At 37.9% G+C, this 21,193-nt stretch overlaps 1 protein-coding gene across 7 annotated transcripts in view; it reads left to right on the top strand.

Moving 5' to 3' along the window:
* FSHR (follicle stimulating hormone receptor) overlaps positions 1-21,193 on the top strand; it is a 200,018-nt gene that overhangs the window by 76,891 nt on the left and 101,934 nt on the right. For 6 of the 7 annotated variants that reach the window (XM_077134185.1, XM_077134182.1, XM_077134179.1 and 3 more), the window contains exon 2: positions 13,167-13,238. The exons of the other annotated variant lie outside the window; for it this stretch is intronic. In XM_077134185.1, the coding sequence (XP_076990300.1) occupies positions 13,167-13,238 (72 nt within the window). The remainder of the gene's footprint in view (positions 1-13,166; positions 13,239-21,193) is intronic. 7 annotated transcript variants of the gene reach the window in all.

Below are 21,193 nucleotides of genomic sequence, written 5' to 3'. Positions count from 1 at the left end.
TGAGCACTTATAAAATTGCCTCTTTTACTTTAAACAGAATAAGAAAGAAGGGGGACAGCATTTGAAGGAATTCCACTATACAGCCACATTAATAAAATATATATAGAACCTTAGAGATCATCTGGTTCAAACCTTCAGTTTATGAATGAGAAAATTGAGGTCTAACAGGTGACTTGACTTTACCCAATCACTTACATACCTAGTAGTAGAACCCAGTATACAGCCCAGGACCTCCAATTTTTTATCCTGGTAATCTTTTCTCTTCACCATTTTGCTTCTCAATCCAGAGCTGTTATAAAATGGGTTATATAAATCAGACTCAAGCAGGAAGGTGAAAGTGAACAAGTGATAGAATGTGATATAGACAGCAATTCCACAAACAGTGCAAACAAGGGGTGGGGGAGTCAGAAAGAATAGCCTTTATAACCTTGATGCGAAGGTTGTGCAATGGAGAAGATAAAGTCAGGAATGATGTACAGTCAGCTTGGCAATCCTATGTCCCTTTCATCAGCCCAGCACTGATGCTGAGATAAAGACACATAAATGGAAATGAAAGGAAAGCAAATTCAAACAGCTATTAGAAAGCACTTGTTCACTGGGAGATGATAAAAGTAAAGAATTGTCACTCTGGAAAGGTTGTTAAGGGGAAATCAAAGAGACATAGATGGTGAGGTGTATAGAGTTGGGCTTGGAGTGGTACTGCCTCATGAGTTTCTAACTTACAAATGTTAATTTTTTCCCCTAAACAAGACACCCTGGTATTGTGAGCTGAGTGGAACAATAGCCTGTAGCACTATCTATATGAGGCAGAATATCTGGAAATTCAGCTGAATAAATCATCTAGTGGAGACTATACATCAAGACAATTGGATTTCCCCACATTCAGCCAGCTATTCTGGTATTATATAGATGCTCTCTACAGCTAGTCCCCTGACTTAAAAATATTTCTTGGCTATCCTAAACTGTGCCAAGAGGTCAAGGCAGTTTGACTTCTCTGTCCTAAAGTGGTCATTAACAGTTCATATAATTTGGGCTAAATAAGATAGAGGAGGGAGGTAGGCACAAGAATGCTTTTCATTCCTTCTCCCATTTAAAAGCTTAATACTTTTTCTCCCTTGAATAAAGGATGACTTGGAGAAGGTTTTCACCAACTCAGGAAGCAAAATAGATTTATCAAGAAGGATTGAGGAGGGGGCAAACAAAAAGCAAATTTCAGGTGGGCCACGGTGGCTCAGTGGCAGAGTTCTTGCCTGCCAAGCTGGAGATCCGGGTTCAATTCCTGGTGCCTGCCCATGTTAAAAAAAAAAGCAACTTTCTTCTTTACCACCACTGCTGCAGGGCAAATCCACTCTACTGATTCATTTCTTCCCAAACCCACTCTACTGATTCATTTCTTCCCACCTCAGATGAAATTCTTCCCACCCAATAGCTTTTCTGGTCTCATAAAGGTAGGAGAACTCCAGCACTCCTTTATCAAAGCTCCAGTCTTTCACCTTATTTAAAGTTTCTGCACTCCCACAGCTAGGCCTGTTTCAGGCTCAAAAGGGGAGTGAGGTAAGAGCTGGCAAAGGAGCAAGAGAGCTTCTTCTCTCTTCCTTATTCCACCTCCTCCCTGACTTGCTATTCTTTCTGGTCCCGCTGAGGCTGAGCTCAGGAGGGAGAGAAATAAGAGGGAAAGGAGCGGGATCTCACACGAAGGTACAGTAGCCATCTGGCTCAACGATGCTTTGGGTCTGGGAGATAACCAAATGTTAACACGCATTTCCATGGGAGCTCCCCTTGGCTTATCAGGTCCTTACACTGGAGACCTCCATCTGCAGAGCAGAACCTCCTCCCACCGACTTCAGCTGTTCTTTCTTTTGTGATCAGTTCACCATACAGGGAGGTCCATCTCTTTCAGGATGAGCAGCCCAACTCCCTTCTGCTGAGTCCATGCTCAGCTCATGAGAAACCCATACATTTGCTGGTTTCTGTAGCACTGCATCTCTCAACTAAGGCAACTGGCCACTTGCCCCTTTAGAGGTCAGGCCTGAGTCACATCCCAGTTGGGAAATTTTTGCAATTTCCCAAATTGCAGAAAATGTGTTTGTTTCTCTCAGTATCTCCCATAGTTGGCATAAGGTGAAAAACAAGCACCCCCTATCACCACCACCACCGCCGCCACACACACATGCCATAGAAGAGGCATGCAAACATTGACAATTCTCCCCCAATAAGTCCTCACTAGGAGATTTTGCAACCCACAATAAGTCATTTTTGCATTTGCTTCCACAGTCTGATGGCGGGTGAGGGGATGTGCTGGCAGAAACCATTTCCCAGGGCTTTACCGTGCCTAGCACAGAAATGTAGCTGCTGACATTAGAGTGTGGGACCAACTTGCCTCTATTGTATTATTCTAGGCAGTTAGGACCTATGCCAATATGCAGAGAAGTAAAAACCAAATAAAGTTTAAGATCAAGTTACATATGGAAGCCACCTCTTCTTACCTAACAACTGCTATCTCCTGCCCCATGTAGCTTCAAGACCGTTGTGTAGCAACATGACAAATGTAACCAATTAGATGCCACATGCTTTTGATAGTGGGATGGTCATGACCTACATCATGTAAAGGTGCCATTCCAGATATTTAGACTATTTTTTTTTGTTTCTGGTATAATTTGCTTATTTAATTCTATCTACCTGTTTGGATAGTTTTCCTAAATACATTCCCAGGAAGTTAATTAGGGTAAGGCTTTGACCTAAAGAATGTAAAGCATATTTCTTTCTGTATATCCTTTGCCAAGCTGTTCTCACTTTAATTTTTAAACTTGTGTGAATTTCAAAGCACACAGAGCCCAGTGTCATTTGCACTTGAACCTTCATAAAAAAGGCAGCTTTCTCAAAAAGAATATTGGCTTTTTCCCAAGCTGCTGGAATGCATGTTTATGGGATCTTTCAGACCACTTCTTTAGCCAAAAAGGGAAATTAAATTTGGCCAAGGGTGAATGAACTGCCCAAGATATAAATTGCTTCTAACCGAGACACAGTTCAAGGGAATCCTAAAGCCTCCAAATTTTGGAAAAGAAAAACAAAACAAAATGAACAACCAAAAAAAGAAACAAAACCACCTACTTCATTTATCATAGAAAAGATACTAGGTAACTTGCAATATAGTGAAGAAAATTTTCTTTTCAGAGTCTTTTTGAGGAATTGAGCATCTTTACAGAAATCATGGAGGCACTTTCAAGTCCCTTGCAAACTGGTTTTAAGGTACAATCCGGCAAAAACTATTCGATGATTCTTTTAAAATCTCTCTGTTAAAAAAAAAAATGATGTTTGGAGTATGGCCTGGGGAAAATTTCAGTCTTGAAAAATTAATCATGAAGTATTTCAAGCATGAACTGCAGAGAATAATATAACAAACACTACTTAGCTTTGCCAAATTTAATATTCAGTCATAATCATTCAGATATTTTAAAAAATACATAATATTTTAGATATAGAGGTAAACGCTATGCTCATTTTGGAGTTGATCTTTTCCAGAAATGTTTTCTTTCCCTTTAATATAGATAAATTTCTAACTACTATATGTACTATTACAATATAATATGCTGTATACTGTATTATCACAGTATATTAATGCTGACAAAATATACTGTACACATTGCACAAATATATCATCAATTTTTTTTTTGCTCAGGACTGTGCTTTGGGTATTTCCAGATTGTTACACATATCTCTATCCAGTTCATTCCTTTTCAGGGCTCTGTAATATGTCATCATGTCAATATAGCACAATTTATTAATTTTTATTCATTCTCTTGTTTATGGACATTTAGGTTATTGCCAGCTTTTTTTGCTAGTACAAAAGATACTGCAAAGATTATTCTTTTACCTGGGACCAAGGTCACTTATATCTTCAAATTTCATATAAATGGCCAAATGCCTCTCAAAAGCAGTTATACCAAACTACACTTACATAAAGAGGGTAGAAAATATTGTTATCCCACTGCCTCGCCATCACTGGCATTGTGAGAGTTCCTTTTTAATGTTTGCAATATGATGGTGTGTAATGGTATCTACTTATTGTTCAACTTTGCATTTTCCTGAATGCTAGTGAATTTGAGCATCTTTTCATATGCTTATTGGCCATTTGCATTTTCTCTTCTATGATTGCCTGTTCATATCTTTTGCCAGTTTTTTCTACTGGGTTGTTTGTGTTTCTCTCATTCTTTTATATTCTGGATGCTAAGACTTTGGTAGTTCCATATTTTGCAAATGTCTTTTCCTGTCTATAGCTTATCTGCTCAGTTAGTGTATTGATCTTTTTTTTACAGAAAATTTCAATTTTAATGAAGTTAATTCATCAGTTTTTCAATTGTTGGTATGCACCTTTTTTGTCTTTTTTAGAAAAGTCTTCTGAACAGAAGTTTATTGTTTAAAAGTTTTTATTTTCCACATTTAAGTCTTTCTTAAACTTCAAATTAAGATTTTAATATGATAATAAACAAAGGTCTTATGCTATTATTCCACAAGGATAATCAATAGTTTCAGCCTCCTTTATTAATTAGCCCGTGTCATCCTCCACTGTTTTTGTTTTTTTTTTTTGGAACCCAGGTCTTCTGCGTGTCAGGCGAGCATTCTACCACTGAACTACTCATGATGTGCCCCCTTCATTGATATATATATATATATATATTTTTTTTTTTTTTTTTTTTTTTTTTGCATGGGCAGGTCCTGGGAATTGAACCCGGGTCGCCGGCATCACAGGGGAGAACTCTGCCTGCTGAGCCACAGTGGCCCGCCCCCTCCATTGATTTTTTTTTAAACATGGGCAGGCACCGGGAATCAAACCTGGGTCCTCTGGCATGGCAGGCAAGCATTCTTGCCTGCTGAGCCACCGTGGCCCGCCCTCCATTGATTTTTAATGCTACTCTGTCATTTGTTACTTTCTTTTGTTTTGTGAAACTGTTCCTGGGCTCTGTATTATCTTCCACAGATCTGTTTTTCAGTCCGTATGCCAATACCACAGCGTTTTAATCACTGTCACTTTATGAAAATCGCATTACCTGGTATGGCAATGTCCCAAACTTGTTTTACTTCCTCAGAATTCCCTTGACTATTCTCGGCCCCACCGTCTTCTACACAAATATTAAAATTAGCTATTCAGTTTCCACACACACACTCCAAAAAGTAAACAAAAATACTATTGCTCCTTAGACAGGTCTTGCATTGAATTTATATATTAATGTAGATTAAAATAGATATCTTCACAAAATGGAGACCTTATTTATAGATATGCTATTTCTGCACATTTGTTCAAGTTTTTAAAAAACGTCTATTTTTTTCAGGTTTTGTTAAGTGTACTTTAGTTAAGGTTTGGATTATTCTCCATAAATAATGAGTCTTCTTTTTCTTGGATTAATTTCTGGATATTGTATACATTTTGCGACTATTGTAACTGATAAACTTTAAAAATAACATGAGAGGGGAAATTAGTGAGAATGCAAATTCATTTTGTACACTCCTACCCAGCTACCTTACTGGACTTTCTTATTAGTTATGGTGATGATCTCTTAGATTAATTAAAGAATAGATTCTCTTTGTTTGGCTAGATCATGCTGTTGATATATAATGACAGTCCTTCATTAATAATCCTTATATTTTTTTCTTGTCTTATGGTGCAGGCTAGGGCATCCAGTACACTATTGATTTGAAGAGGTAATTGCAGGCATCCTTGCCTCATTCCTGATTTTAAATGGAATGTGTATAATATTTCACCATAGAGCATGATATTTGTTGTAGGTTTGTTAGATCATACCTCTTAGCAGAGTAAGGATACTACTCCTTTTCCTAGTTTAAGAGATTTTATCATGAATGTGTTTGGGTTTCCATCAAATATATTTTCTATGTCTGTCTATTAAGATAATTATGCATTTTTCTCTTTTAATTTCTTCACATGGAAAATTTCTTTAATAGTTTCTTCTGCTCAACTATCCTTGAAATCCAGGAAAAAACTCCAACTGGTCATATTGTATTATTTGTTTAGACTCTGCTGAATACATCTTGCCAGATATTATTTCTGATTTTTCCATTTACATTATTAAGTGAGATAGGCCTAAAAGGTTTCCTTGTTATCATCTCTGCCTAGTTATTACTGAGATTATACTTCAGCACATGAAATGTGTTGGAAAGTATTTCCTCTTTTGCTAGTTTTCAGAATACTTTGTGTAAGATTGGGATTTTCTCTTCGTTTATAGAGGTAGGATTTAAGTCTAAGAGCATATGAAGCTGACTTTATTTTTTGTGTGTATAGATTTTTAACTCCCAGCCCAATTTTTTAATGGTTATAGATCTATTCAGTTTTTCTATATCTTCGTGAGTCAGGTAGGTGGTAGGTTTCTATGCTTGATATGTTTCAGGTTTCTATGAAGTGATCCATATTGTTTGATTTTTCAACTTTAAAGTTAGAAAGTTGTTCTTAGGGTTCAATAATTTAAAACTTGTTAGATCCGTAGTTAGGTGCTATTTTTCACGCCTCTCATTGTTTTATTATTTTATTTTCTATTTTTTCTTGTTAAACATGTTTCCATTAAGAACTATATTCATAATGGAAAGGAAATTTACATACTTCTTTTGTGTCTGGCTTATTTCATTCACCACAATGTCCTCAAGGTTCATGTACGTTGTCACACGTATCAGAACATCATTCCTTCTTACAGCTGAATATTATTCTGTTATACGTATATGCCACTTTTTTTAATACATTCATTGTTTGATGGACACTTGGGTTGATTCCATCTTTTGGCAATTGTGAATAATGCCACTGTGAACACTGGTGTGCAACTGGCTGTTTGCATCCCTGCTTTCAGATCTTTTGAGTATGTTCCTAATAACGGAATTGCTAGATCATATGGCAGCAGCTATAGCACATTATTTTTTTTTTTGGAGGGGGGGAGACACATGGCCAGGCAATCAAACCCAGGTCTCCCACATAGAAGGCAAGCATTCTACCACTGAACCACCCTTGCATCCAAATTTTTAATCATTTTTTCCTTTCTAGTATAAGAATTTAAAGCTAAAAACTTCTCTGTATACTTACAGTTTGGCTGCATTCCACGTGTTTATTCATTATTGTTCAATCTCTGGTAATTCCAAAGTTTGATTATAATTTCTTCTTTGACCCATTTATGATTTAGATGGATGATTTTTGTTTGGTGTAGTGTGGTTTAATTTTAGTTTTCCAGATAGATGCTAATTACCTTTATTAAATTGTTGTTAATTATCTTTTATTATTGCTTTCTAAACAATGTAATTACATAATTGTCAATGAACATGATTCGCTTGGTACCAATTTGTGTTGTGATCTAGTACTTGGTCAATTTGTTTAATATTCCATATTGAATTGGATGCTGAGTTCCCTATATATTTTCCATTAGATCAAGCTTGTTAATTGCTGTTTAATATTCTATTTACTCACTAATATTTTTACCTCCAAATCCATCAATTTCTGAGTACATGTGTTAAAATACCTATTACTGTGGATTTGTAATTTTCTCCTTAATTTGCTCATTTTATTTTTTTTGTTTTGAAATATATAAAGGAAATATTTTCTTTCTCCTTTATATATTTTGAAAATGTTGCCTGCAAAAAAAACTTATAAATCATGGTTAATTGTTCTATTTATCATTATTTAGTAACACATTTTATCACCAATAATGCTTTTTTACCCTAATGTCTGTTTTTACTCATATTATTATAGCCTCATCACTTTTCTCTGGGTTGATATTTGCCTGAGATGGCTATTACAGTCAGTCTATAAATTTGTGTTTGGGTTAGCTCTCTTGTAAATAGCATAGACTTGGATATTTTTTTTTTGCATGGGCAGAAACCCGGAATCAAACCCAGGTCTCCAGCATGGCAGGTGAGAATTTTACCTGCTGAGCCACTGTTGCACTGCCTAGATTTGGTTTTAATAACCAATTTGACAATATTTGTCTTTTTATGAATGAGTTTGTTCCACTTACATTTACTATTGACACATTTATTTCTGCCATATTTTGTGCTATTTATTCCACATATTCTGTGCGTTTTTACCCTTTGTGCCTTCTGTTGATAATTGAAGGTTTTTTATCTCTATTTTTTTACTTTTATCTCTATTTTTACTGTTTTGTAAATATTATATTTCTACTCCCTTTGTGATTACTTTCAATTTGTAATATGTATACATGATCTAACACAATCTAAAATGAATTAATATATATTTTCTCTTTCCAAACAATATAGGCATTTTGAAATGCTTTCATTATGATCACTCCATTCCATCATACATATTATTGTTTTCTGGTATTTCACTTTACCTTGTTTTTAAGCTCCCCCCTCCCAATTAGTCATTATTACTGTAGTTTTATATTATTATGTTATTAAGTTATCCATATGTTTACCAATTTGTTCACTATTCCTTTGCGTTTTAAATCCCTTCCTACTGGGTTCAATTTTCTTATTCCCTAAAGTTATTTTGTAACAGAGTGTAAGTGGCAAATTAAATTTGTCTATAAATGTCTTTATTTTATACTCATATTTGAATAATAATTTTCTAAGTAGAAAATTAAAATTGGCACTTTCTCTAATAATTTTGAAGATATTTTTATACTTTCTAATAATTTTTCCTTTGAAGATAATCAATCTTCAACAGAAAGTAAGGAAACGGAAGGAAAAAGAGGAAACAGAAAGGAAAACTCCTGTCTACATTTAAAGCCTTTTCTTTTATGGTTTACAGTTTTAGTTCATAGGTATCTGGCAGTGAATTTATTTGGTTTTCGTCCCAGGACTTGTTGAGACTTCTGAATTTGATGATTCAGGTCTTTCATAATGTATTAAAAATTTCTGGATGTTATTTCATTGAAAATTGCCTCTCCTTTCCTTTCTGTGCCTTTTTTTATAGACTGCATGTGACTGAGATAGGTAGGGTACATAGATCGGAAGACTGATGTGAATATTTGAGTTCCATCCTCCATCTCTCATCACATGTGCCAATTTGGCATCAAAATACAAATCCTTTGGCAACTAAGTTGAAAAACTCGCTCTCCAGATACCTTAGCTTCAGTTTACCCTCTTAGAGTTCTGGTCTGCATTTGCTACAGAAGAGTCCATCTGGTATTTAGCTGTTTTACTTTGGGCCCCTGGGGACTTCTCATACTTTCTTGCAAGCTCAGGTATGCCTTTAGAATACTGTGTGTTATGTTTTATAGATGAATCCCAGATGATTTTAAGTGGAAATATCTTCAAGTTACCCAGCCTATAATATTTCAGGAAATGGAAGTCAAGCTTTTCAATCTCTGAAAAAGATTTAATTATGCTAATAAATTTGAACCACTCAATACAAGTCTGGGCCTTAAACATTTTAGAAAATGTGCCTGGTACTAGGATTGAACCAAAAAGGGCTATCTAGTTGACTTGTCATTAAATCGAAGAGTCAATTATCATAGAAGAGTCAGTTATGCAACTCTCTGTACATTTCATTAGTTAGTATTAGACTTCAATATTTCTACTCCCTTGCAAATTTTCGCCTGAGTGGTTTAAAATGATTTTATTATTTACTTTTATTGATTTGTTTTCATCATTCTTCTGTCTCGTGATAAATAGGGAAGAAAAGGAACTGCCACATATTTACTAAGTTTAAGTGAGTACAGTTAAAGGAGGGTGAACTAACCTTGATTCCTTTCAGACGAACATTCTAGAAATACTCTTCATGTCTATTCCATCCAATCCTAAACTACATCTCCTTTCATTTTAAATGGTTTCATAGAGACAATACTTTTAGTGTGACCTGACGATAATTTTGAGCTCAAGGCACAAAATTCATCCCCTCCCTCCTTTCTTCCTCCAGTCTTCCTTTCATATATTGATATATTTTGAGATCTTTCTCATTTCAATCCTGAATATGTTTACAGTGATTCTACCACATGTCTCCCGCAACTGTGTTTTGGTAATCCCAGGGTTTCTGGTCTTGCCTTTCCAACAAGTATGTAGATTCCTCCACAGTGAAAATAGCACACAGGTTCTCTCCCAAGATTCCTTGCCATACAATCAGTGTGTGGAAGACAAATGCAAACAAAGTCAAAGAAAAGACCTCCTTACCTGAGTAATAGCTTTATCTGAAACAGGGATTTCACTAACAACAATAAATGAGAGGAGACGGAAGCAATGAAGGTACATGAAATTATCCACAAATCCACATAATTCCTGCTCATAGACTGCCTCGCTGAAGGAAGGATTAAAGTGGAAAGAAAACCAAATTCCTATTAATCTGTTACAAAGCAAGAGAAGGCCAGAGGGAGAAAAGCCAGTGGAAAGAACAGTATCTTATTTTAGAGATTCCTAAAGGGTCACTTGTAATTCCACCATACTCAAGCCTGAAAATCAGACTGCCCTACTTCCATCCATTCAGTCATTCAGTGCTTACCCAGCACAAATCCTATAGTAGGCACTATTCTAGGTATCTGGTATAAGCAGTAAATAGGTCAGGAAAAAATGCCTGCCTTCATGAATGTTCTAAATATGAAAAAAAGCTAAATACATACATACATACATACATACAGAGACTGCATAACATGTCAGACAGCGATACATGTTACGGAGAAAAAAATTAAACAGTAAAGGGGTCCAGATGCCAGGTTTGAGAGATTGCCATTTTAAATAGGGTGGTTGGGGAAAACATCACTGAAAAAATATTTGAGCAAAGAAGATGGCTGAGGGAAAAAAACATGAGTTTATCTAGGGAAGAAATATTCCAGGCAGGGAGAACTACAAATGCAGAAACTTTAGGCAAGAAGAAACTTCGTATGTTCATGGAATAGCAAGAGGTAACTCTGACAAGAGTGGGGTGAGCAAAGTGGAGAGCTGTCAAAAAGGAGATTAGAGGATCTAGGTGAAGAGGAGAAGGAAGCTCTTGTAGGGCCCTATAAGCCATTGTAAGAAATTTGGACATTTACCAGAGTGAGATGGGGAGACTTCAGAAGGAATTTTGAGGAAGTGGAGAGACAAATACTTGAAACAATTTTGTTCTAACTGGGAGGGAAAATAAATGGAAAAAGCTGGAGGTGGCTGTGAGGTTCAAGAAGTTTTCTTAGATGGAATAAATTATGGCATATTTGTATATTGGTGAGAGGAATCCAGTCAAGAAGGGGAATATGGTGATGTATGAAAGAAAGGAGAGAATTGCTATTTTGTTATCTCCATTGGAAGAGAAGGGAAGGCATCTGGTACAAATGTGGAGGAGCTGGACATAGACAGAAGCACAGAGACTTCACCCACAGAAACAGGAGGGAAGGCTGAAGGTCTGCACACAGATGCAGATGAGTTGATGGTTGTGGTGGTGAAAGCAAGTGGAAATTCTCTTCTACTGGTTTCATTTTCTCTTTGGAATAAGAAGCAAGTCAGCTGTGAGTGACAATAAAGGAAAAGGTGTTAGTGGTTGGAATAGAGAAGAGAAATGGCCACACACAGAGCTACAGGAGGCAGCATAGAGTAGTGGGGATAAACAAGATTCATATCGCAGTTCCGCCACATACCAGCCATGTGACCCTGGGCAAGTTTCTTAACCTACCCGAACCCCCATTTCTTCTTAGGCAAAATGGGGATAATAACACTGCCAAAACCCTTCATGATTATCCATGAAAATGAGGGATAGAATTTATGGGACACACAGTGTTCTTGCCAGGTGGCATTAAGGACTCATCTGAAATGACTGCTTATGATGACTCCTAACACAGTCAGGAGTCTCCAGCTGTGTTACCCATGCATACAGATGGATTTAACCAGAGTTGTTTTTCTTCCAAGTGCGTATGAGAAAGTGAATGAAGGACAAGGAAGTTGAAGATATATGCAAGTCAAGATTTTAATGATGGACCACGGAATATAAACCGTGGAGGGAGGGGAATACTTTGGAATGGAGAAAATATGGTGGGGTTGGAGCTCCTGGTGGGTTTGAAGTAGTTTGGGAGTTGGAATACTAGGTGGGAAGATAGGAAGCAGTGATTAGAAAGTGGGATTCATGAAATGATATTGTGGATGGGATTGGTTATTGGTGATGACAAGATGAGGCTATGGCCAAGAGAATGGGTGGGTTACTGGGGAGGACAAGATCAATTGAGAAGAGACCAAGAAACTGAGAGGTCAAGATATTGAAATTACCAAGAATTATGATAGCTAAAGTGTTATAAGGGTGATTGAGGTGTAGGAGATAGCTCCCTCCCTCCTCCAAGAAATAAGAGGAGTGACTGGGGAATTGATGAATTATTATATCTAAGAGAGTTCAAATCTGGAGGGGGAGGGATAAGTAAAAGGGAGGAAGGCTAGTCTACAAATGTAAATGAGGTAAAAGGAGGATACCTCTCCCACCTTCAGACCTAATTTTATAAACAAACTAGAAGATACAACTGCAACCACTTGCCAACTTTACTTCCACCATACTTCTAAGAGTAGTAAAAGTCCCTTACCTTCCCAGATGACTTCTCATCTCTCCCCAGTCCACCAAGACTTCTTAGTGGGACTTAAAGAACTTTGTCTTGTCTTCTGTCACCTCATGTGTATAGGCCTGGCCTTCCCAAAGTTATCACCAGCCTCTTTTGATATCTTGGAGAAAACATAGTCTTTGAAAACAAACAAAATTGGGTAAGATCCTGGTTCTACCACTTAACTAGCCACAGTACTTCAAATAGCTGGTTTTATCTAAGTTTCCGTCCTTTCTCAGTACAATGAGGGCATTGGTGAGAATTAAATGATCTTGATATGTCGACTGCCTGGCACAGAGTGAAAGTGCAATACATTTTCCTCTCCTTATCTTACCCACAGGCCTCCTCACACAGGGCTATGAGAGGCAGCACAAGGTAATGGTAGCAAAAATTTTCATATCCCAGCTCTGCCTCACACTAGCCATGTGGCCTGGGCAAATTCCTTCACCTCCCTGAACCCCAGATTCCTCTTAAGCAAAATGGGTTTAATAATAGTGCCAGCATCACTACTTTGTGGTGGGGATGGAGAGAGAAAATGTGAAAGCATTTACACCATCACTATTTTGGCAAGTGCTTAAGATACGATGGCTATTCGCTAACATATACGTTAGAGACTCAATTACTTACCAATTAATGGATAGGTTGTGATATTTTATCCCACTTTCTTTTCAGGAGGTTTGTCCTCACGAAACTGCGAGTCATCCCAAAAGGAGCATTTTCAGGATTTGGGGACCTGGAGAAAATGTACGTACCTGACAATGCCATGCGTGAAGGTAGCAAGTTGACTATGGGCAGCCCCCAAGAGTCACACCTAGCCTGATCTGCTGTGCTTAGAAGCCAGATAGACACACCAGAAAACTTTTTCATCCTTCTCCACTTTATTTCCTTAGCTTAGTTCCTAAATAATAGTGTGGAATCTTTCAGATCGTGGCCCTTGGAACAAGCCAAAGGTCAGTCCAAGCAATCTTCATTTTTTCATAAGAGTTTGCTCACAAAGCAACCGTGAGTGGAATTTTTATAAACCAAAGTCTATTTTTCCTGATGACATTCACTCTCTTTCAGAGAGGTTTGCTAATATTTTTTGACAACAGGGCCTATCATTTGTGCTTTATACATTCTTTGCACTTCTTGTACCCAAATCATGCTGACAAGTGTTAATGGCTATATAAACATATAAAGATAATTAGGAAAGTTTACAACACTGAGAGATATTTCCTACTAAACATTCACTTCTTATTGGGCTGGTTTATTGAAGGGCTTTCCCAAAATAGGGTTTGCTCAAAGTGGGGTATGGGAGCAGAAAACAGGGCAGAGTAAACACCACACTTAAGATACCCTACACTCCCTTTGAAGGCTCTTGGTGCTGCCTCCTGGACCTCTTGGGCCTGGGAGCTGTGTTCTTCACTGCAGTGGCCTAGCCAAGATTCAGGACTTAATGCCATTAAGTACAGCAAGAGATAGGCAGATTAGATGGAAGAGGATTATTTTTTCATTACATGAAGGAAGCAACTCCACAGGTTATATGTTTCTCCTTAAAGCCATTCATATTTTCCTCTTGATTTATCAGCTCCCTTAAGAAGATGAGTCACTGAGATTTGAGGAAACAGGAATGAAATCCATTAATAAATGGAAAAAAAAGCACAGAGAATGGCAGTGTGTTTTGGTAATCAAGCCATCAGCTTTGAGGAGCATAGGTCAGAGCGCTGGGTTTGAGTGTTAGTTCTCATATAAACTTACTATATAGCCTTGTTAAATCACCTTTCAGGGTGGGTTCTTCATTTATGTTTCAAGGGAAGAGTTTTAAAGGGGAAACCCAGTTTGCATCATCTCTAATCTCTAAATGTAAGAATCCCCTAGTTGAATGAGAACCCAGATTAAGAGCTATAGTATTCCAGGGTTTAGACCTTCTTAGGGACACTATTCACTCACAGGAATTAGGAGGTTGGGGCTACTCACCAGAGAAGACCTCACCAGAGGAACCAGGGAAGCAAACAATTTGGAGAACTTTTGGCTTAAGGTATATTCCTGGATAGATTAACCATTGTCCTGCCTGGAGTTAGGATAGACTTGATAACTTTTGGACAACACCATTGCCACTCCCAGGACAGCCCTATACATGCACAGAAATATATCCCAAAGACAGGAATCCCAGATATCACAAAGAATCCACTTTAGCCCAATTTAATCAGCAAGTGTGACTGACCCCTTATTGGGGTCTTATTGTCCTTGGTCAAGACCTTCCTGTTGGGACATAAATGAGTGAGCTGAATTGGCAGAGCATTAATCCCAGAGACAGAAAAGTTGGATCAGTAACTCCTCAACTTCCTTAGCTATAACTTGTCCGTTTCAACCTCATGTCTATCAGTCAGCCTGTACTGACACACTGAGATACCAAAAATAAAATCAAAGTGGGTTTTTTTTTCAATTCTTTTTATACTCTAAGGCTTCAAAACCATTCCCTAGTAGAGGGCCCACACTAACATGAACTCTGAGAAGGCTGCTTATATCCTTTAGTCTCCACACTCACCTTCATCCATTTTCTCACCTTCTATTTTTAGTGACTGATGTGTTCTCATCTCCCTTCCAGACCTATCCCCTCCACTTATGTACTTCTTCCAGTTTTTACCAGTTTCCTGACTGTGCTGGTTTGAAAATGTTGTATATCCTAGAAAAGCCATGTTCTTTAATCCTCATTCAATATTGTTGAGTGAGTTATTTTTTATTAAGTTGTTTCCATGGAAATGTGACCCACCTAATTGTGAGTGGACCTTTGATTAAGAGGTTTCCATGGAGATCTGTCTCTACCCATTCAAGGTGGGGTTGCTTACTGGAGCCCTTTAAGAGGGAACTATTTTGGAAAAAGACAGAGCCCACACAAACAGAGACCTTTGGAGATACAGGAGAGAAAGCTAGCAGATGTCATCATGTGCCTTCCCAGTTGACTGAGGTGTTCCAGATGGCATCAGCCTTTCTTGAGTGAGGGTAACCTCTTGTTGGTGCCTTAATTTGGACATTTTCATAGCCTTAGAACTGTAAACTTACAACTTAATAAATTCCCTTTCTAAAAGCCATTCAGTTCCTGGTATATTGCATTCCAGCAGCTTTCACAAACTAAAACACTGACCTTGGTACATATTGACTTTCTCTTCAATATCTCCCTCTCCACAAATCACGAAATTTCTTTCATCCATTATGCACACATGGTCAAGTTTCACCCATTCTTATCAAAGAGAAAAAAAGTTTTTCTGAATAAATTCTGCTGTACTACCATGCTACTATTCTCTTTCTTTCCCATGACTACTACTCTTTTGAGCAGCCTGTATCCACTGCCTCCCTATCCTTTCCTTTCAATCACAAGCCAGCCTACATGCTTGCTTTTTGGCCACAGATTCTTTAACATTACTATTCTGTCTTTGTCTTCTTAGTACTTAACTTACATGTAGCTTTTGATTTCAAGCCCTTTCTTCTCAATGCCCTTTCTTCTCAATACCCTTTCCTCTTTTAATTTCGGTGACACCATACCTTCTTGCCGCCTCTTAACCTCCCAAACTGCTCTGGATCCAGTTCTCGCCAGCTTTCTTGTTCCTGAACTGCCTTTTAAAATTTAGATTGTCCAGGGCTCTATTTTGCCATCTTATTTTTTTTTACAGCTCCACCAGAAAACCACCACTCATGAAAGAACATCTTTACATTAGGGCTCCTAAGCCTTTATCTGTAGCACCAACCCCTCTTCATTAGCCATAATTCTAATTTCGAAATAGAGTGACACTTAAATGTCTACACCTTAGTGAACTTCAAATACCTCAAATTCAACATATCCAGAGCTAGCTCATTATCTCTATTCTTAAGTTTCTCATCTTCCAACATTACCCAGTGAACAGTAGCACTATCACCCAGACTCTCAAGCAACAAAACGTAATGTCTCCCTTGACTCACCTGTCTTCTCTATCTCTTATATCCAGGTGCCTTTCCAGTCTTATTGATTCCCCCTCAAAATCCAGCCCTCCTCCCCACTCCTGCTGCCACTACCATGCCCAAAGGTCAACATTTACATAGCCTATATGAGGCTTCCACTCCTGTCCCAGCTCCAGTCTCCTCTCTAGTCTGCTGCCAGACCCACATTTCTCAAACCTCATTGTAAAAGAACTTCTGAGGACCCTCATTCTTACAGATTTAAGATGTAAGTCCTTCACACAAAAATTAAAGCCTTTTATTCCTTCTAATCCCCTACTACATGCACTGTTTACCTTACACTCTCACCAGGTAGAACAATTTGCTATTTCTTAAACATTGTCATTAACAGATACTACATTGCTTTTTTAGAATGTGATGGCTGGTGCTTTGGATAATGCCTGACTCACAGAAGTAAATGAATGAATGAAATATACTTTCATAAGATTCTTAGGTAGATTCTTGTCTCTCTGTCCTTGAAATTTCACTACATGGAATTCTGTTTGTAATCTAGGTTCAGGGAAAATGTTCACTCCTCTGTAGAACCTTTCCAGAAACCTCCTAATGTTTCTAATCCATAATCTTATATTCATAGAATTCATAGCACATTTATCATACTCTATTAGGAATTTACAGATTTTACCAGATTCCGTGATTATAAACTCTTTGAGAGTGGGGACAGAGTGTAACTCAACTTCGTATTAAAGCATACCACCAACTCCTGTTGTTTGAAACCTCTTCACCATACCACTAATCTGTCCTTTTATCTCCTCCAGCTACCATAATCTTTCCTGGTGTTTCTGCACAGCCTTCTATCTAGTCTACCCCCATCCGTGAGCATGCCCTCTCCTCTCTCCTACTCATTCTCAACAAAACAGCTAAAAAGACATTTTCCAAATTCAGATCTGATCACATTTTCTCCCACATCTGCCCCTACACACACACACCCCCCACACTAATATGCCTTTCCATTGTTCTTGTCATAAAAAAGAAACTCCTTAATACAGATAGGTGCTCTGTATAGCTGGATCCATTTCATTTTCTCCTTTATTCTCCTTTATTCCAGCCAATGGAATAAAGATTATATATTTTTTGCCACTCCACCACAGGACCTTGGTTCATGCTGTTCCTTCAGACTAGTACACCCTTTCACTTTGCACCTGTCATTTAGTTGGCTCCTACCCAACCTTCAGATTCCCACCCCAGTATCAATTCCTCAGGAAAACCCTCCCTAATCCCTTGAACAAGGTCAAAACACTCTATACTCTCGTGTCACCTTTAGTCACTATATGGTGATTATCATTTTAATAAATTAACAGTATTTATGTGATGATTTAATTAATTTCTAACTCCCCTATTGGACTGTAAGTTTCATGAGCACAATGACAATATTTTTGCTCAGTATTTAATCCATGGTACCTCACACAGAGATCAGCATTATCATAAGCCCATTCAATAAATATCTGATAAATGAATGAGTGCATAAATATAATTAATATGACAAGATACCAAAATTTGAAATGAAACTAACTAAATAATATGATTGGTAATGATAAATAATAGAGGAGTTTACCAGTGCATAAATTTTGTCTGAGGATCCACTATATCTAGGCATATTATAGAGTTATCATTTAAAATAGAACCCAAGACAAAAATGCACAAGACAGTAAATGCAAAATAACTGATATAGCATTGTATTTGTTAGGATTCTGTTGTAAGAGGCAAAGGAAGATAAACCTTAAACGGGCTTAAGGAAAAGAAGGGAATTTAATGGCTATTTAACTTATGTCTGAAGAGGAGGAATGGCTTTAGAATTGGCTCCATTGAAGTCTCATTATCATTAGGACTTCAGCTCTCTGCTCTCTCTGATCAACTTTCCATTATGTTAGCTTCAACCCACACAATTCCCACACTGGCAAGATGGCAGCAGCAGTCCTAGCTTAACATCTTCACATCCGTTCTACAAAGAAAGAGCTGACCTTTTTGTTGCTCAATCTCATAAAAGTCTCCAATTTAGGTTAAATATCTTAAAACACACAACCCATCCTGAATGAACCACTAAAACTAAGAGCTTGTGATGCTCAAATTGGCTTTTGCCCGAGTAATGGACTCCATCCTTAAAGCTAGAAAAATAAAATCTGCTCCAACCACATAGATTTGGAGTGAGGAAGGAAGAATCACATATAAAAATTGAACTATTGCTAGAAAAAAAGAGAGCAGCTGCAGGTAGTTGGGCAATTGATTATCTAAAAAGAAAGGAAGTCCTATTGCCATCCATAAGAAAAAGACCTGTGTGAACTGAGTGGTTGGGGAAGGTTTGGGGATTTCAATTGAGTCTTGAAGGTTAACTAAGATTTGTATTGGCAGGAGGCCTTTTTATTCTCCTCATCACAGTTATTATCATTGTGGTTAACATGTATTGAGAACTTATTCTTCAATACATGTTTATGCTGTTCCTTCAGACTAGTACACCCTTTCACTTTGCACCTATCATTTAATTGGCTCCTACCATCCTTCAGATTATTATTGTGTGCCAGGTCCTTACTGAAGCCTACTACATTCCTCATCTTTTGCCATCCTCCCAGTCACACTGGAGGTAGGTAGCATCTTCAGCACCATTTTACGAATAAGGAAACAGGCTTAGTAAGATCAAATTCCCTGTCCAAAGTTACAAAACAGGAAAGCAATATAAGAAGATATTCCAGGATGGAATGTTCCTATCTGCATGGAACTAGACTAGTTTGCAGAGATTCTGAGAGCACATATCTTTATTTCCTCCTCTCCTTGCCTCATTTCCCTCACCTGCAACATGTTGATAATAAGGCCTATCTCATAGGGTTGCTGTGGCATACACAGGTATTCAGTACACTTGGTCCTTTCCTCCTGTTCCAGTGAGAATGATGGAAAGAATCCAGTAGACCTGTCCCAACACTTGCAATTAGTTATATCTCATTTATTAAGCCAGCCTGTTCTTCCTCTATCAGAGGTCAGCAGGTAAAGGAGTCTTGTTGGTAGAACTGCTTCTCCATCAGAAATGAAATGGCCATTGTTCACACCTGAGCTTAGAGCATTGTCACTTTCCTAAACCCTCCCCACTCTTCATTGGTTTGGAACTAACTGGGGGTTAAAGGAAATCATTAAACTCTTTGCAATGTGAAGTGGCTTTGCAAAGTGCACTGTAAACTGTTTACATTGTCTTTAATTACTTTGGAGCCATATGTCAGCCTGGTATATAGTGTGAAGATCACACTGAATAAGGTGGGGGGAGTAGGTGACAATGTGGTGATTTAGGGTAACCAGAAAAATTATATATGGAAATGAGAGCAATTTAAAAACACATCTACATGCTATTATAACACTAGAGAGGGAAGAAAACCCAGTTTATAACAAAATATCTTTGAAAATAGAAGCATGATGAATATGTAAATGAGACCAATCAACATCAGCTGAGATATGGTATATGCAGATGGGGTGGCAATGAGCCAAAATGTGAAATAGCTCCCAAACCATAAATATGAACCATATAAAATTCATTTGAAATATTCATGATAACATAAGGACAAAAAATATAATCGAGTGATTTATTTGCACATAAAAATGAGAACACTAGTCTGACACCCCAGCCTCCACCCCCAGATCACTGGGGAAGAAAAGTTAACTTAACAAAGGGACTTTTAGAGGAAGAGATTTATTGAATGCAAACTCTTAACAAGCACATTAAAATGTTGAGGGTCATCCCAATTCTCAGTTCTTCAGGCCCTCTCAGCACCAATAAAAGAAATGAAGTAAAGCAGGTAACTAAAAGTGTAATGGCAACAGCATTAAAAATTTGGAGTCCAATCTGCTCATTGGAACCCTCAACACTTCCTTGATTAGCTGACTTAAGTTCCTTCCTACTGTGATTCTGAGAGTTAATGAGCAAAGGAACCTTGAGTCCCACTTACTGAAATAAAGTAAAAAGAATATGGTGGTTCTGCTGATTCCTGGTAAAAATCTGAGGCCACTGTTGGACTAGTTAGAGCTCTGAATGGGAAGAGGGAAGGAGATGGCAAAGCCTGAGTCTCTGGGTGTAATAAATATGTTGATGTTCAGTGAGTATCATCTCAGGTTGCACCTTAGAATCACCTGGGAGCTTTTCAAATAATCCACAGACCTGACCGTCATTTCCAGAGATTCTGATTCCATTGTCCATGGTGAGGCCCAGGCATTAGTAATTTTTAAAGACTCCCCAGATGTGCTTTAAAGACTCTAAAGCACATCCAGTTTGAAAAGCATTGAAGTAGATGATATTTAGGTCTGGATCAAATTCATAAAAAGAACTTTCAACAACAGGTAGTATGTGTATATCCTGTGGCTAAAGCAGAATAAACAAAGAGGAGGGTGGTAAGAGATAAGTAAGCAAGGAAGGGGTATACTTGTCAGCATGGGCTATGTATTAGTTAGGGTTCTCTAGAGAAACAGAATCAACAGGGAACACTTGCAAATATAAAATTTATAAAAGTGTCTCACGTGACCGTAGGAATGCAGAGTCCAAAATCCACAGGACAGGCTGCGAAGCCGATGACTCCGATGGATGGCCTGGATGAACTCCACAGGAGAGGCTCACCAGCCAAAGCAGGAATGCAACCTGTCTCCTCTGAGTCCTCCTTAAAAGGCTTCCCATGATTGGATTTAGCATCACTAATTGCAGAAGACACTCCCCTTTGGCTGATTACAAATGGAATCAGCTGTGGATGCAGCTGACATGA

This window comes from Tamandua tetradactyla, chromosome 17 (genome assembly GCF_023851605.1).
Source record: "Tamandua tetradactyla isolate mTamTet1 chromosome 17, mTamTet1.pri, whole genome shotgun sequence".
Lineage (NCBI taxonomy): Eukaryota > Metazoa > Chordata > Mammalia > Pilosa > Myrmecophagidae > Tamandua > Tamandua tetradactyla.
The sequence above is the reverse complement of the archived record's forward strand: the minus strand, read 5'-3'. Positions and strand labels throughout refer to the sequence as shown.